General features: G+C 38.1%; 1 protein-coding gene across 1 annotated transcript; it reads right to left on the bottom strand.

Moving 5' to 3' along the window:
* Positions 1–478: 478 nt before the first annotated feature.
* On the bottom strand, positions 479–4,438 carry LOC141587963 (protein FAR1-RELATED SEQUENCE 5-like). The gene is made up of 3 exons (XM_074409424.1): positions 4,112–4,438; positions 2,717–3,672; positions 479–1,645 (listed from the first exon to the last, which is right to left on the bottom strand). The coding sequence occupies exons 1-3, from the start codon at positions 4,350–4,352 to the stop codon at positions 479–481; spliced, it is 2,364 nt and encodes a 787-aa protein (XP_074265525.1). The 5' UTR covers positions 4,353–4,438.
* Between the last annotated feature and the right edge of the window lie 14,375 nt (positions 4,439–18,813).

Here is an 18,813-nt window from a genome sequence, read left to right as displayed (position 1 = left end):
ATATGATTACATTCGTGTGGTTCGTACAAATGTGACCATATTTGCATGATATGAAGGTGTATGTTGAAAACTTAAAAATGGTGACATTCATACTTAAGGTAGCAACATTTGTAGAAGTTGGCATCAGAACTGTTAAGAGGAAACCCATATTTACAACAAAAAGATACATGTCCACAGGTAGAAAACAAACAACATAACACTGAAACTTAAAGTCAAAATACTTAGTTTATGACTACAAATGGTGACATTGATAGATAACTAAGAATGTCACCACCTTGTTTCCTATTTGTGACCAGTTTCTAGCATCATAATATGGTAACATGTATGAACGCAGATATTTCAATCTGATTTCATATATGTTACAGCTTATATGAGAACACTCGTCACCCAAAATAAACCGGTCTAACAAACAATCCATATTACCCAAAAAGTTTCCCGAAAATATGTGACACGGCTATGTCATGTGGGGCGAAGTAGATCAAATAAGGCGTGGAACAGGTGTGTACATGGTACTGCCTTGTTCAGTCGCTTTTTTAGCCTTCTTCTTAGGCCCCAGATTCCTTTTTTTACGTGCACTACGACCCTTTGTCGTACAACGTACTGGATCTAGAGTTGGAGGCCCAGCCGGGTGTACGTTGGGTAGATCTTCATTACGTTGCTTTTCGTCCATACTGAGTTTGGACAACAACAACTGCACTTCCTCATTGGCCTTCACGCACAACTTCCCGAAAATAAGTCTAGCTTCAGCAACATTATGGCATTTACTGATAAGATGGTTTGTAGCAATCAACGTTGAACGACGCCAATTTATGGCGTCATTGGCAGCGCTTCTGCGAACGTCGCTTGGAAGAAGCCTCTCCCAAACAGCTTTCTTGGAGAATTTAGTCCATCTACGTATTATGTACCTGTTGGGTATCTCCCCAACAGAATGCATGTGGAGGACCCGAATTATGTGACTGCAAAACATACCCATAACCTGGAACTTTCGGCAACTGCATTCAATTAACTGATTAGAGCAATCATAAGTGACATGATGTGCCCCCTCCTCAGAAGCAGCAGGGTGGACGCGATACACCAACAAAGGGTCATCAACTGGCAAGTATGTCGCACGAGTTCCCATTGCAAGAGCGAATTCTCTCTCGAAAATGCGAAACAGCTCCACAGTATAAACTTGAGATGCATGAAGCAACAGGTCAGCAAGAGGGTAAACGGAGGTGGGCGTGGATCTTATGCCGTTGAATTCTTTCCGCTCCTCCTCACTTCTCCATCTTCTCACCATGGTTTCAAATATACCAAAGAAAGCAGTCACCGACGTGGTCTTCGAAGCTTGAAAACCCATGGCATGGTTTGTGCTCTCGCTCCTCTGAGACGACAATAACCCGGCAGAAAAGAATTCATTGTTCAATGCAGTGCTCCATTTAGCTCTATGTTTATATAGTCTCTTAAACCATGGATGGCCTTCTAACCCATAGTCTTTCATCATTTTGCCCCAAGTTTCCTCAAATTCTGATTCATTGAAACAACCATTGAGACATTTGTTGAATAAGTTCTGGAACGGTCGATCACCCTTTAATTTCCCAAAGTGAGAGATTGCGTTTTGCTGAATGTGCCACTGACATAGCCTATGTCTTACTGTGGGATAAACCTGTGATCATGTAACCATTACTAGTGAAAAATGTTACCATAAAAATAAAAAATAAGATGGTCACATCTGATCTGGTTATGGGTTCACACAGAAATGTAACCATGTTAAATAATCAGTAATGTAGAAACTCTGGCATTTTATAGGTTACAAACATATCAGGGTTACATTTAGTAGTTAAAGTGGTCACTTATTGCAGATAAAATGGTCACATATATAGGTTACCATTTTGTTGAAATAAATTGATCACATTGATGCATATATATGTTATCAATTTAACCCTAAATTATTGAATTACATTGTTGTGTAAGCTATCAACATTTGTAATTGAAATAACTTTGTCACCACCTGAACTGATAAATGTCCTTCCTTTTACCAGGTTTCTCAAATTTCAATTGTCATTGGCACCAGTTTTAGATTTTGGATACTTTGGATAACCCTATGTGTCAATATCTTATACAGACAACATTTATTAGTGAACATGGTATCATCTGGTAAATTTCGTACAATGTTAGTGTAAAATGCTAAATATGTAACCACATATCAGGTCCATACAAGGAGGAACATATATCAGCACAGGTGGCGACATATATTAGAATTACAAAAAGTTGGTTTCTTAGAAAGTAATGTTGATAGTTTAAAGATTAGCACAGCTGGCGACATATATGCGCTGAGATAGCAACATGTTCATTAAGAACATAAATGTTGATAGTTTAAAGCTTAATGTAAGCAGTACAAGGATGATTTATACAAAGTGTGAAACTCTAAAACTGGTGACAATGTGCTCAATTTATCTGCAAAAAGATGGTAAACTATATATGTGACCATTGTATCTGCACTATGTGACCACTTTAACTAATAAATGTGACCCTTCCATGTTTGTTATCTGAAACATGTGACCAATGTGGGTATTAGATGGTAAATTAATAAACTTGGTTGCCTTTGATAACTCATAACATATATATAAAGGCATAGTGACATTTGGAAAATGTGATCAGTTTATGAAGAAATGTAACCCTGTTAATATATATGTGAGACTGGTCAGATTTCAACTCTAATGAGATAATGTCAAACCTCTTTGATGGCATTTGCTATTGCTTGGTCTTGGTCGGTAAAGATAGAGACTGGTCGGATTTCATCTCCCATGGATTCATTGAAAACTTTGAATAACCATTCAAATGATTCTTGATTCTCGTTCGACAGGAATGCACACCCAAACATAACATTCGACCAATGATTGTTGATACCGACAAAGGCTCCACAAATAAGATTGTACCTATTTGTACGATAAGTAGTGTCAAATATGGTTACGTCTCGGTACAACAAATAGTCCTCTCTCATCATTGCGTCCCGCCAAAATATGTTACTTAATCTTCCTTCTTCGTTAAACTGAACGCGAAAGAAAAACCCCGGCTCCTCCGCTACCCTGCTGGTCAGAAGGTTTATCAGTGTTGCTGCATCACCTCCTTCGATTTTTTTCATCCGCAATCTGTTTACATAGTTGATATGATCTCGCTTTGTGTGCCCGACGAATGCATCGCCACCAGCAGCTGCCGCAGCAACTGTGAATTGAACCGAAGGGGACACATGAGCTTCAGTCATTGCCTTTATTAACTCGCCCTCCGCTCCTGAAACCTTGCGCTCAGACCTATGGTGATGCTGCCACTGAGGGGGGGTTAACGGGTGATTGTGCTCGATCTCATGCTGCAGCACCTCCCATACACCTTCGTCATTTACTTGCGTCCTAACACAGGCTTTGCACTCGCAACGAGTAATTGAAACCTTCCTCAAGTTGCTGTTTAAAATTTCAACATCACCATTTAAACTACCTTTGCTCTTGTTCCCGTGATTTCCTTCGCAAGAACATCTAAAGTATCGCTCAATGAACGGTCTGTCTTTCTTGTTAGACCGCCGAGATGTCGATTTCTTGACACTAAATCCAATGTGCTGCGAATGTTTAATATATAAAGCGTAAATATGCTCCCATTTCGCTGCTTTTATACCAAGAAGAGAACCGGATAAATCAGTGCCTGTGACAAGTCCGTCTGACTGGGTTAGAATAATAACACTGTGCGAAAGTCATTTATACTACAAGCTCAGAAAACCTAATATGGAAGTTAATATGCAGATACTATATAACTTCTGAACCGTGGCACATTCAGCAACATAATTACGAAACTAATATTTCTATAGTAAAGAAAACATGAAAATGTGAAGATTTCAAAGAAAGCTACAACATTTAACAGATTTTTGAAGAACACAACATCTAAAATATGTGAATGTTAAGCGAATTATCAGCATCGTCACAGCTTCATCATAATCAAAATTTCGTTATTGAAAAAGGTTTAATAACCAAAAAAAAAATTCACAACAACAAATATTACACTAGATTGAGTTATATTGCCCTAAATATTATCAAAAAATAAAACATAACAAGACTTACATTCATAAAAAGGGCAAAAAACAAACCTTTATTTATCATCATGGTCACAAATTCGTCGTCAGAAACGATAGGAACTAGATTATCATCGTTATCAACAGCAGCCATAGATTCTTCTACAGCCGTTGGTACGGCCAACAGAGCATCGTCCTCCTCCACTATTATTTCTTCGTCAGTAACGATAGGAACTAGACTATCATCGTTATCCACAGCACCCATAGATTCTTCTACAACCGTCGCTAAAGCCAACAGAGCATCTTCCTCCTCCATTATTTTTTCTTAGTGATTAAGATTTAAAAAAAAAGATGGTGATTTTTTTTCAAGACATGGTGATTTTTTTTCAAGACATTAGAGCTTCAAGATGAAGATGCATGAGAGCTTGAATGATTTTTTTCGGAAAGGACATGGTGATTGCTGTTTGTGTAGAGTGATAGGGAGGGTAAGATGTCACATAAAGTTTGATGGCTTGGGTTTGGGTGGGGTTGGATGAAAATACAAAAGTATCCTGCGCACAAGAAAAGAGAGTTTGATTAATATTTTAATCAACCCACTAGACAAACCACCCGCCCAAATCACACGGATATCCTACTATTTGACCCGTCTTCACCTTGTGACGGATATGGTGCGTCTTCAATGAGAATTTGTGATAAATTTTTAACGTGTTTGTTTGATTCCCTATTCCTTATCGACAATTTTGTTAGATTAAGATCATGTTCTTTTCAGTTTAATTAGCTCGTCTCATTTCAACTTAGCTCCATTTAATTCTAGGTAACCTCATTCAGTTCAACTCAACTTCATTAACTTAAGTTCAGTTCAACTTAACTTATTTAAATTTAAATCGGTTCAATTTAGGCATTTATTAACTGCTTTCAACCGAAAAGAATAAGTCCAAACAGCCAAAATTGGGTTACACAAAAAAGTTCATGTATAAATATGGGAAAAGCTTATTGTCTAGTTATCTTCTTTGGCAAATTCTTGTTTCAAACGAGTTATTTTCGTCTACAATAAGATGGGATTTTGAGAGCACTTTATGGTCAAATTTGACCATAATGATCTAGCTAGTGTTTACAACCTTTGACTTTTTTTTTCCAAAAGTGGTCACAATTGGCGATAAGGTAGTCTCAAAATATTCCGTCTTTTTATTTCATATAAAACTAACCCGTTTGAAATAAAAGAATTTTAAAGCTTTGAGCATTTGTTCTAAAAATGACCATTCCACAAAGTCATAGGCCCTCCTCAGATCAATCTTAATGAGGCACCTAGAGAAAGCTGGTTTCCTATTATACAATCGAGTCCATTTTCTCTCCATTTCCTCAAAAGAAATTGAGAGGCAAGTTCTTATTAATAGCATGGATCGCATTTTGGCAAAATCTAACGGTTCTAAATTTACGAATAAAAATAAAGGGAAAATGGGAGTGAAGGGTTAATCCTATCTATTAAACAAACAACCACAGAGCTGAGGTGTCGCTCTGTGGTTGAAAGTCAACTTTTCAAAGGGCCTTAAAATTCAGGAGCCACGTTCAAATAGGAATTAATTAGATGATTTCATGGTTGCACATTCTGAATAATTCAATTGATCAATTACAATACAAAATTACATCATTTTACAATTTTTACAATTCTTCGGTTCAGGTTACAAACTAGGTTCAATCAAGTTATCAACCAGTGTCAAAAATTCGAGCCGTGAAATCGGATCGGAAAAGTCATGGCCTCAGTCAAGAAATTGAATCGTCTCATTGTAACACCCCCATATTCAGAGTAGCCTTAACTAGGCCTTCCTTAGCATATAAGGGCATTACCATCTCGGTTGCCCGAGGATAGTAATAATCAAATGTCGATAAAAGAACTATTATGTTATATTACAAGTGATTTAAAACCAACTGACGATATAAAAGATACCACTCAAAGGCTACTCGCTATTACTATCAAATCTCGTGAAGACTCATCCCTGCCCGGACTCCAGCTATCAACGACATCAACACCTGCTAAGACAGACTGCTCACCATAAGGGATCACGGCAGACACATAAGATAACAAAACAACCACGCAAGGTTAGTACTGAGATAAGACATGGCAACACCAACGACATCTAGCAATACAACACAACACGATCAGTCGCACACACAATCACACCCACTCCAATCAATCTCCGTCACCGACTGTCCACTAGACCAGCCCTGCCAGTGGGGGACCGCAGCCGTTCCCACCTAAGCCCCGCTCATCATACCGAGCGATAACCCTATCCCATTAATGTGCACATCCCCTTCCGTGGCGGGTTCCACGAAGGGCGAAACTAGGGCGTGAAGCCACTCCCGCAAGTGACTCCACTCAGCCGAGAACGCATCTCGAGAACCAGAGACAAGCAATCACAAACCGCTGAAATACAACAACAACCAACAACCGCATATACACTGTCACACAAACACAACCACAATACAACAATGACGACACAACAACCGACATACTAGACTATCCACAGAAACTGAGTAGGCGAACCTACCTTTAAGCAACTACAACCAATCCATGCCAACATACGACATATCCAGCAATCAAGCAATACCTATAACCACAACACAATCATCTATCACTACCAAGCAAACCCTAACTGCAAAGACAAGGATACGGATGATGATGACGACATACCTACAAGGAGAAACCCGGCAAAAGACCGCTACCCGACTCAAGCTATGCTCTTCTAAGGCTCAAGGACCTTCAAAGGCTTCCATGGAGGTTTTATGGTGAAGGGAAGGGAAAGAGGCGACTAAAGGATTGAAGGAATGAGGCGGAAATGATTTGCGGATTTAACAAAACGCGATTAAAAACCCTCGCTGAAAACCCGGTACTCGATCGAGTGTCCCACATACTCGATCGAGTGACCCTCTACTCGATCGAGTAACCACGCTACTCGATCGAGTAGCCTCTACTCTATCGAGTACCACACATAACTCGCAACCCAAGATAGCTTTGGCACGCACTTCTAAGGACTATTACCGCTCCCAAGGTCAGTCAACGCTGGTCAAAGGGTCTCTAAAAGGGCGGGTATTACAGTCTTCCCCCCTTAAAAAGAACTTCGTCCCCGAAGTTCAACTCACCTAACTCCACGCACAAGACACGAGAATACAACGACATCACTACCCTTTCGACACAGGTCACTACTCCCCAGAAATACCATTCCCCTATGTCATCATCATCAACTGTCACTCTATATAGGTCGACTCATACAAGATATTACTTGAAATACTCAACACACTACGAGTTTACACTCTTCTCACTTAGCAACCACCAACAACGCGTAGCAATTACCATCAACGCGAAACATGTCACTTTAGCACCACTAAAGTACTCAACAACGCGATTTTATTACGACACATGACACCACAACTGACTCTTTATGACCGTCTTTTAAAACATACTATCAACTTTCACTTCAACGCATGAATTACTCAACGAACTAAAGTAACCAATTACAAACTTCATACAAGCAATGTGGCCAAAGTAATAGAAAACTTTGTAAATAAACAACAAAACATTATAAACGAATCAACAACATAATTTCAAAATCAGCCTTTTTATTTTGCGACATTACTCTTCCCCTCTAAAAGGAATTTCGTCCCCGAAGTTCACCACCAAATTACCACACATGTTACCTATTACTTGCATCGTAACATAAATCAAAACCATATTATTTATTGTTGACATTACTCATATTACTCGTACAACTAGTCAATCATAAAGATATATACAACCCTATTCAAACAACTAGTCGCCGTCAAACATATATAAGCATATCATTTGAATTTGTATATATATAAAATTCGGTGAAATACCACTTGTAGACAAAACGGATGTAAAACGAATGCAATTAGAATAATCACAACTCCACTATTCGTTGCAAATATGCCTTTAAAGCCAAGCACGGCCTCCAACAATTGAAATGAACGGTCCGAACATGTTACTACTCATTAATAACCATGTTAAACATCAAACATGCAATTATATAACAATTAAACAATTTTAATTTCTCAAAAGTTCCTGTAACAGTGCTACTCGATCGAGTAACTAGTGGTACTCGATCGAGTGCCCGCTACTCGATCGAGTGTCTTGGCTACTCGATCGAGTAGCCCTGAGATCAGAATGCGTCAATTCACATACACCGTAGCTACTCGACCGAGTATGGGGTACTCTGTCGAGTACCTACAGGTCAAATGCCTTGGAAAACCTGTCATAACCCACATGTATATATACATAATCGTCACATAACTTGAGTCGGAATGACTTCCCGACTCACAAAATCATGCAACAAAGTCAAACTAGCAAATCCGGCCTTATGGCCAAGCATACAAATCCGAAAATAAAAGTTCTAACAACCAACGACTACCATAAACTAACGACGACTACCATCAACCAAACACAAGGGTAAAGAATAGGAGTATCACTCCTGCTGCTGCTGCTCCTCCTCCATCACCTCATCACCACCACCATCTCCTCCCGAGGTGCCCGCTCCCGATGACCCAATCCCTGCATCAACTCCCGCTCCAGTTCCAGGACTCACGTACCATGGGGTCAAGCCGCCAAAGGCAAAGGACTGCGGTGTCCCCCAAGCTGACTGATCCACCCCGTAAGAGTGGAAAATCCCACTGTAGTCCCCAACTCCACTCCACCATACCGGATGCGGTCCCTCTGTCCCAATCCCTTGAGTGTACGCCATCTCGTGCATATTCCTGAGTGTCAAAGTAGATGACACTCTCTCTGCCAAGTAACTCGATCGCGTCTCCGGGGTGTCAAGGTAGGGGTAGCACGGAAAAGGGTGCTGCTGTGGTGGTGCTACCGGCCGTGGTCTAGTCTCAGCGGTCCTCTTTCTCACTCGACGGGGTCCTCTCCCAAACCTGGGCCTCTTCTCCACTACCGCCGCGTTCTCCCCCTTCTTCGGCTCGGGCATCACCTGGAGAATCGTGTCATCAATGAGGTACGTCCTCAACTGTCGAGGTCCATCATCACCCTCCTCCTCCTCGTCTGAGTCCACAGCTATAACCACCGGGTCTAACGGCTCTGTCGGTGGAAGGTGCTCAGGAGCCGGAATCTTCATCCAACTCATGCCCCACACCCTCAAGGCAAGGCTGCCATCAGCTAAAGTTCTCAACCATTTCAGGTCGAGGTAGTAGTCACGGTCCATAATAGGCACCGGTGTAGCCAGAGGGACATACTCGGAAGAAGCCTCATAGGTGGTTAGCTTTTAAGCTAACCGAGTGGCGATAGCGCCGCAACTCAAGTACCGGGAAGTGGCCGTAGCCATCAAAGCAAGGCTAGCGCAGACGATGGCAGGAGCATTAAAGTCCACCCTCTCGGTCCGCTCCGGGTTGAGGTAAGACATCAGAAGCAACACCTCATGATTGTTCAGTTTACTGATATCCGGTCTATCATAAAGGAGGTTCGAAAGAGAATGAAGAAAGATCCTCAAGGTAACATGCCGAACATCATTAATCAACATGTTGCTTGAGGTGGGAGATGGCTTTCCGGTAAGATAAGGCATTAGGCGGCACACACCGCACTCAGCAGGAATATCAGTGATGGAATCCTTGGGAGGCTTGGCCAACCCAAGGTGAGACGCGAAAAGGTCCATGGTAAGCAAAAAACTTGTGTTCATCAACCGAAACTCAACAGTTTGGGCAGCTGGGTCATAACTAAAGGAGCTCATAAACTCCAAAGTAAGGAAATGGTAGGAATGTTTCCTCAGCCGATACAACCCCGTAAAGCCCAAGGTCTCAAATATGTGACGGACATCCGTCTCTATTCCCAAATCAGTCAGAAGTGTGGTATCCACACACCGAGTTGGCCTCATCTTGCGTTTTTGCAAAACCACAAAGCGCTCTCTCTGTTTAAAATCTACAAACACTACCGAAGGGTACTCCGGTACCGCGGGTACCACGGGTCCACTCTCTTCCCCAGTCTCAGGCTGTGAAGCCCTCCCCCGGCCCTTTTGCTTTGTCGGGTCTCTATGTTCAGTCTCGGCATCTGTTTCATCATTTAACTTAAACCAACTTGCATAAACAAAGAAAAGGCACATAATTCACGCAATTGGACTTTGAATACGAAGCTAGGTACACACGTCACCAACAAGTTCCCAATTTGACATATATAATTCAGTTTATAGCAACTCATATCAATAGCTGTGAAAAGTTTAGCATGGTAAACACAACATACCCAACCAATTTATGTACACCTAATAACATGTGAGGTATCATACATACTCATAGAGAGGTTATTTAGAACATATCATCACCAACCTTCAATATTAGAAACAAACGACTCACTTAGACTTGTCAGACGGTATCTGCAGCTGTAACAATTTTGACATATTCACCATCAATTCACATCACCATTATCATATTTGAAGTTTACCCTTACTTAAACAATCATATGCAACACCAAATTTCAGATATAGAAAACGTATTTCAATTTGAGGCACTTTTAAGACGGAGTTTTAAGGCAAGTTTTAAGACGAAAATCACCAAAATCCAACTTTCAACAAGGTATATACAACATGTAGTACTCAATTTCATCATCCAACATGTAGAAAACAATCAAACAAAATTTTGATTTTGTAACCCTAGAAAAATTTTGGCCCCCAAATCGGCAATTTCTAGCCTATTTTACAGCAATTAATCACCAACATTCATGAAAGGGAAGCATGTGAATCATATTGTATCAATTAAAAGCAACAATTCGCTCATATGAATCGAAAATTTCAGATATACCATCATCCCAACAAATTTAAAGGCATAAAAACATGTAAATAGGGAAGAAATCATACCTTGATTAAGTAGGAAAGTGAAAGAATATAAACAAATAAGAAGAAACAACCCAAGATCAGTCACCACACTACAAGATTGTGAGAGCTTTTTGAGGGTTTTAAGAGCTTAGGTTTCGAAATAAGAAGAAGGAATGAGGAGAGTATGAAGAAATAAGGGTTTTAAGAAACCCGTAAGAATCACTGTACAGTAACCTACTCGATCGAGTGTCTAAGGTACTCGATCGAGTGCCCTCTACTCGATCGAGTAGGCGCTATTTCGTCGAGTATCTGCAGAAAATTTTCACATCCCGACATCATAGCTTCCTAACGAGATCGAGTGAAGTCTACTCGGTCTAGTAAGCACTCGCACTCGGTCAAGTAAATTTAAGTACACGGTCATAAATACGGAGTAAATTGAAGATTCCTGCAAAAACAATATCACGTGTCGATTCCAAACTAAGTTCGGATTCGTCACTAGTTATCATGCTCGTTCACGCATTACCATTATTATTCAAGCATACCATATTGTCTCAACAAATAAGTTTTATGTCATAATACGCTACAACAAATTGCCCAACTCTGCTACCGAGTCATTCAAAAGCATAATCACGTCATCATACCATACTTAAACTTGTCTTATCACATTACTACTAAACTCGTGTTCACATCAACATGAAACATATAATTAACGATAATTCATTCTTTCATATGTCATATAAATGCATACTCCACATCGCAAATCAAGGCCTATCATGTTCCAAGTTCAATCATAAGCAAATCATTCTACATAAATCGATCGTCACGCAGCGGAAAGTTGCAACCACTAAACAAGGCATATACGCATTACTATATGCTATGTCTTATATTATAACTCAACACTTCTTTAACTATCATCTTTATAGCTACAGTAAGAATTATAAACTCATATATGATTACCGTTATTAACAACCTGAAGCAAACACTAACATGATCACCTTCATACCACGACATACACTTTCACATTTTCCCTCGTTTCTATCAAATAAACTCTTGTCACGTTTCTCATAATCATCGTACAAGCTCACTAATCATGCCAAAACTTCACTATACACCATCCAAACGCAACTAATATACCCATCTCTACGTTAGCAAAGACTCAACAACAAATAACTCCGACAGAACTAACATATACATCACGTATATACACACGGACTCCACATTCCCATACCCTGTGACTGGCTTAAGTATCATGGGGCCAAGATTTTGAAATGAGGGCGCCTACTCACCCAAAATCTAGCATCAGCGGGGCTTCCATTATACATACACCAGGTTCACTTTATTAGACTCACTACGTTCATTAAGTTTATTTGTTACAGGTTCCAAAATCGTCGCTCTGATACCACTTTGTAACACCCCCATATTCAGAGGAGCCTTAACTAGGCCTTCCTTAGCATATAAGGGCATTACCATCTCGGTTGCCCGAGGATAGTAATAATCAAATGTCGATAAAAGAACTATTATGTTATATTACAAGTGATTTAAAACCAACTGACGATATAAAAGATACCACTCAAAGGCTACTCGCTATTACTATCAAATCTCGTGAAGACTCATCCCTGTCCGGACTCCAGCTATCAACGACATCAATACCTGCTAAGACAGACTGCTCACCATAAGGGATCACGGCAGACACATAAGACAACAAAACAACCACGCAAGGTCAGTACTGAGATAAGACATGGCAACACCAACGGCATCTAGCAATACAACACAACACGATCAGTCACACACACAATCACACCCACTCCAATCAATCTCCGTCACCGACTGTCCACTGGACCACCACGCGATGGGGGACCGCAGCCGTTCCCACCTAAGCCCCGCTCATCATACCGAGCGATAACCCTGTCCCATTAATGTGCACATCCCCTTCCGTGGCGGGTTCCACGAAGGGCGAAACTAGGGCGTGAAGCCACTCCCGCAAGTGACTCCACTCAGCCGAGAACGCATCTCGAGAACAAGAGACAAACAATCACAAACCGCTGAAATACAACAACAACCAACAACCGCATATACACTGCCACACAAACACAACCACAATACAACAATAACGACACAACAACCGACATACTAGACTATCCACAGAAACTGAGTAGGCGAACCTACCTTTAAGCAACTGCAACCAATCCATGCCAACATACGACATATCCAGCAATCAAGCAATACCTATAACCACAACACAATCATCTATCACTACCAAGCAAACCCTAACTGCAAAGACAAAGATGCGGATGATGATGACGACATACCTACAAGGAGAAACCCGATAAAAGACCGCTACCCGACTCAAGCTATGCTCTCCTAAGGCTCAAGGACCTTCAAAGGCTTCCATGGAGGTTTTATGGTGAAGGGAAGGGAAAGAGGCGACTAAAGGATTGAAGGAATGAGGCGGAAATGATTTGCGGATTTAACAAAACGCGATTAAAAACCCTCGCTGAAAACCCGGTACTCGATCGAGTGTCCCACATACTCGATCGAGTGACCCCCTACTCGATCGAGTAACCACGCTACTCGATCGTGTAGCCTCTACTCTATCGAGTACCACACATAACTCGCAACCCAAGATAGCTTTGGCACGCACTTCTAAGGACTATTACCGCTCCCAAGGTCAGTCAACGCTGGTCAAAGGGTCTCTAAAAGGGCGGGTATTACACTCATGGCTCGAGTCATGGAGTATTATGGTCTATGTATCACCAATTGCCAAAAGACCAGAAGAATACACCAGAGAATTGTGAAAATAACAAGAAATTAAACATCATAGATACCAGATATTAAAGAAAAATCCAGAATAAATTGAAGAGCCCAGAAAAAAGAAAAAAGAAAACCAGAAATTTATATTCATCATATAAGCCAGAAAATTGACCAAAAATATAAAAAAATCCGACTTGAGTAATTATTAAACCCACAAATTTTAATTAAAAAAAAAAGTAAATAGTTCAAGAAAAATAATTTCAATCTTAAACAATATGTAAAACAACAATTCAAAACTAATTATAAAATTTCATACGAGTACAACATTAAAGTAACCTAAAAATTTCAATCTTCTATGTCGAGATAAAATGACCGAAATACTCATCGAAATGAGTATTTTTCTTATGTTCTATTGTTCATCTATCACTAGATCTACAAATTGAAAATCCAATGAACATGAAAACCTATATAATAATAAGAAAAAAATGTTACTTTCTTAAAGATTTAATGAAATACTCGAATAATTGGCGCAAAAATTACGAAACGTGTCATAACTTCGAACATGCATTAACCCAAAAATCGGCTCATAGTTAACTCGAAAAAAAGAGTATTGATGTTTAAAACAATCGAACCGTAATTGAAAATATAGTAGCGTTTTTAACAAAAAAAAAATGATAAAAATGAACAAAATCAATAAAACACATAGTAAATGACAAGAAATCAAGAAAAACGCGAATCTTTGGAAAAAATGGTAGGATAAAATGGAAGGAAATCATATTTGTATAGGGTAATTGGTTGATCTGATGAGAGAATGAAAATATGTTGATGGTAATTGTATGCAATCTATGCATGAGTTTTAGGCTCCGTTTGGCAAGACATTTCAGGTACCTGATTTGGTCAAAGTAGCTTATTTGACCAAAATTCCAGGTACCTTATTTTTGTGTACGCGTTTGGCAAGTAGCTTATTTAACCAAATAAGCTACCTGAAATGAAATGCTACCTAGAGTAGCATTTGAGATTTCAGGTACCTGTTTTGATTTAATTTTCCGTTTTTATCCCTTCAATTTATACTATTAAATAATTATCATATCCTTTTACGTCATTTCATCAAAATCAGTTACTTTTTCAGTTAGTTTGCCAAACACTTTTTTATATAATCAGCTACCTTATCAGTTCCTAATTTTCAGCTACCTAATCAGTTACCTTTTCAGGTTTCAGTTATCTTTTTAGTTTTCAGCTACCTTTTCAGGTTTCAGCTAGCTTTTCAGTTAGTTTTACCAAACAGAGCCTTAGATTTGGTAGAGAGGATAGCGAGAAGAGGGTGAGAGTGTGATGAATTGATGATAGGGTTAGGGTTTGATGAGGGTGGTATATTTGTATAGGGTAATGGGTTGGGTTTGTAATTTGTCAGGCTGAGATATCGAACATTTTGACGGGTTTGAATTTTTTATTTTGTTTTCTCGGACCAGTGCAAAGGAGTAGGCTTGGCCGCTTGGCCCATATTTTGAATTTGATGAAAATGAGGCCCGGTGAGATCTTTAAACAGAGTAACTCTCTTTTAAGATAATCTATATTAATAACATAAAATGGTGACATTTGGTCTGTCTTAATTTCAGACGAAAATCGCCCGTTTGATATAAGAATTTGCCAACGAGGGAGGTTATGGGCCATGAAGCTTTTTAAGCTATAAATGAGGGGCTGCTGTGATTAGCCGGTTAAACAAGTCGGATAATACATATAGGTCGGATTAAAACACGGGTCAAACCAGAGTAGAATACAAATAAAAAAAATTATAACATCTTTTATTTTTACCATATTTTATGCTGGAAAAACTTTTTTCTAGAGTTAAATCATTTATTCAATATTAAAAATATAATTATATTCATTAATTAATGTACATATATTAAAGCAAGTATGTAAAATTAATTTTCCTGTTTTGTTTTAATTAAATATATTAACATACTTCATATTTTTCTATTTATTATTTCAAATATAATATACCCACTCAATTTTCTTTCCATTCTTCATTTTGAAGGTCAAAAACAATCAAACTTTGATCGAGACATACATTAGTGAATAAAAAGTTTTAATACATAAAACTACAACATTTTTATTTATTATTTCAAACCATTGTTCATAAATTATTATTTTTGACAAAATAAAACTTAACATTTACATGTTGGAAAATACCGTTAAAGTTCCATCTTGGAAACAATGAAAAAGCATCTATAGGGAGAAAATAAAAAAAATGGAGAGGGTATGTATTAATATTAATATTTTAATAATCTTAATTCTTTGACCTAACCGGTTGAGCCCGAGTCGTATCAGGTTTTGACCTTAAAATAACGGGTCATTACAAGTTTGGGTTAATCGGGTTGTGAGTCAAGATTAGCGAGTTTTTAACTTTAAAAACCCGGGTCGAGTTAGGTTGGATTTACGAGAACGGGCCAATTTTAAATAGATATAAGTATATAACTGTAAACATTCATAAATTGGTCAACCTATGTTATGAGATATGAATGTACATACACATTATACTCTTTCACCGGGCCATATTAGGACACAGGATTCTACAAAGAGGGTAGGTCTGTTGAGACCGTCTCATGCAAGATATGTGTGGGGCATGTCATTAACAACATTATAAATTATCATGTGAGACACTATATATTACATAAACATCATTAAAGGACCATCCCATTAGAACAACTTGATAATAACAAAATCTAAAATAACAATCCCGTGCAATTTGCAGGTTTAAAACTAGTCATTATTTAAATAGATTGTAAGAGAAAATTGAGAGAAAGAAAATGGAGAGGATCCATTTCTTATACAATCTCACTAAGTCTTGACAAATTAGAACATTTTTCAGAATATTCCGCCAAACCACCACCACACCTTCCCCTAATTGAAAATTCTAAGTTCTAATTGACAAATATAGCAACTTAATCCCAATAAAGATTAATGTAATTTATTGATAAAATGAAGAATTTAGTTGATATGAGTTTTGAGATTTATAATTGAAGATTTTTTTGGTAGAATTTGATTAAGTTTTGGAAAAGAAACTAAGGAGAATTTTGGTTTCTTTTGATAGAAAGAGTAATGGGTCGTTTGGTTACCACTTGAAAAACACAGGCATTATAAAATCCCATGATTTTAAAAAAACAAGGTTGTTTGGTTGCCATTTTTTGGGCAGAATGTAGGAATTGGAACTTCCCAGGAACTTTCAATGCCTACGTGGCTACGTGATGTGGGAAGTGGCTTACCTACTCCTCCCTTGGTCATTGGAAATTTCTGTGAAATTTAATTCCTACATGGGCAACCAAACAACTTTGCCAAATTCAGCCAAATTAGATGACGGAACTTAATTCCTATGAATTGCAAGTTCCTAGAAAGTTGAAATTCCTTGATCAACCAAACGACTCCTAAAAGGGTGGAAAACTATGAAAAAATATATTGACTAATTTGCGTACATAAAAGAGCAACCACGTAAAATAGAAGATTTTTCCTATATATTTGGTGTGATTTGATTTAGGATACTAAATTTTTTTGATTGAAATTGCCGCCCTTTTTTTTTGTTTTTAACTTTTTTTTATCATTGTCGAGAAAATAATCTCGAGTAAATAGGTATGGAAGTTATAATTGTAAACCACAATCAAATCTATGAAAGCATTGGTTTATGTTGGGAAATTAGCGCCAATATCCCACGTGCAACGGAAGCAACCAATCGACAAGTAAACCGTAAAAGTAAACAAATGTAAGCAATAATAAGATGAGACAGTATTTAGGGTTAAACCCAGGGCAAAACCTTCCAAACCGGAAGTAAAACCCACTATCCAAATCGACTAGAATCCACTATAATAATATAGTACCAATACAACGTAACCGTCCCGAATTAATACCAATCCGAAACCCACAATAATATAAGATAACGATCTCTAGCCCTCCAGTAATATTAGTCAATGCCACTAATATAACTCCTAGAGTAACCTCCTAAATTATTGTATAAAAACACCCGTTGTACTGCCTCTCACCCTCAAACCCGACTTGTTATTTTCTACCAAGCTAAGTCACCTTGTTTGATATATGTTGTGAGAGATTGTTGTGTTATTTTCCAAATGAAAACCATCCTTTATATAAGAAAGCCTATGGAACAAATTCCATGTACTAACATCTTCATAAAGACATTAGTCTCCCTTGTCCATAGCTAATACAATGAATCAAATATAATTCATTGAACTCCACCATGTACATTGTAACTTTGTAATGTATGTACATGTAACATCTTGCAACATTGAACAAAACTTGTGTTGGACAATTGGGTGTTACCCAACAGTTTATAGTCTCGACCCTAAGAATCATTTTTTTCGCTCTATTTTTTTCGGTAACCTCCTAAAGTTCCAACTAATAAGGTAAAATAATTTATCATTAGCTGAATTGAAGTAATAAGCCTTCTAATATTAGATGATATATATATTAAAAGCAGTTTATGGACTATACAACTGGATGTACAATAGCATTGTACATCCAAGGTTATTTTAGTCTTCCTCAACTACTTTTATATGTTAAACCCTAAACCAAGACTACGTAATTCAATTCAACTCCTCTTCTCTCTCTAACTGCTTCTATATTTTGATCTCCATCTTTCTCCATTATGTAGTTAACTAATCTTCTCCTTTTAAATTATTTTAACAACTATTATATCTCCCATTCTTCAATCAGAATCAATATGAATTTAATTGATTTTTACCATCACGGAGAGAGAAGCTTCAACGGCAGATGAAACATCAAAAGGTATCATCATCAATGGAAAAAAAAACTTTGAAGGAGCATGAAATAATCAATAGAGTTTTTATCGGGATTTAGATTATATAAATAATGGAATCCCATCTTACAATTTGAATTAGGTCGTGGTTTTTTTAAATTATATTTCCTATAAATTTAAGCTCGAATTCTTTTCATAATAACTCATATTCTTTTCTTAATAACTCGTATTCTTTTCATACATTACAATTTAGTTCAAGCTCGTGTTCTTTTTATAATAGGTCACATTCTTCTCATAATAGCTCGTATTCTTATTAGCTCATTTTTTTTTTTAAAAAAAAATAGCTCGTATTCTTCATGTGCGTACAATTTATGAGTTCATAGACATTTAGTTATGAAATACGATAACATCTGAAACATTATTTGGTCGTGTTTTTTTGAAAGCACATT

Source organism: Silene latifolia, chromosome 6 (assembly GCF_048544455.1).
Source record: "Silene latifolia isolate original U9 population chromosome 6, ASM4854445v1, whole genome shotgun sequence".
Lineage (NCBI taxonomy): Eukaryota > Viridiplantae > Streptophyta > Magnoliopsida > Caryophyllales > Caryophyllaceae > Silene > Silene latifolia.
The sequence above is the reverse complement of the archived record's forward strand: the minus strand, read 5'-3'. Positions and strand labels throughout refer to the sequence as shown.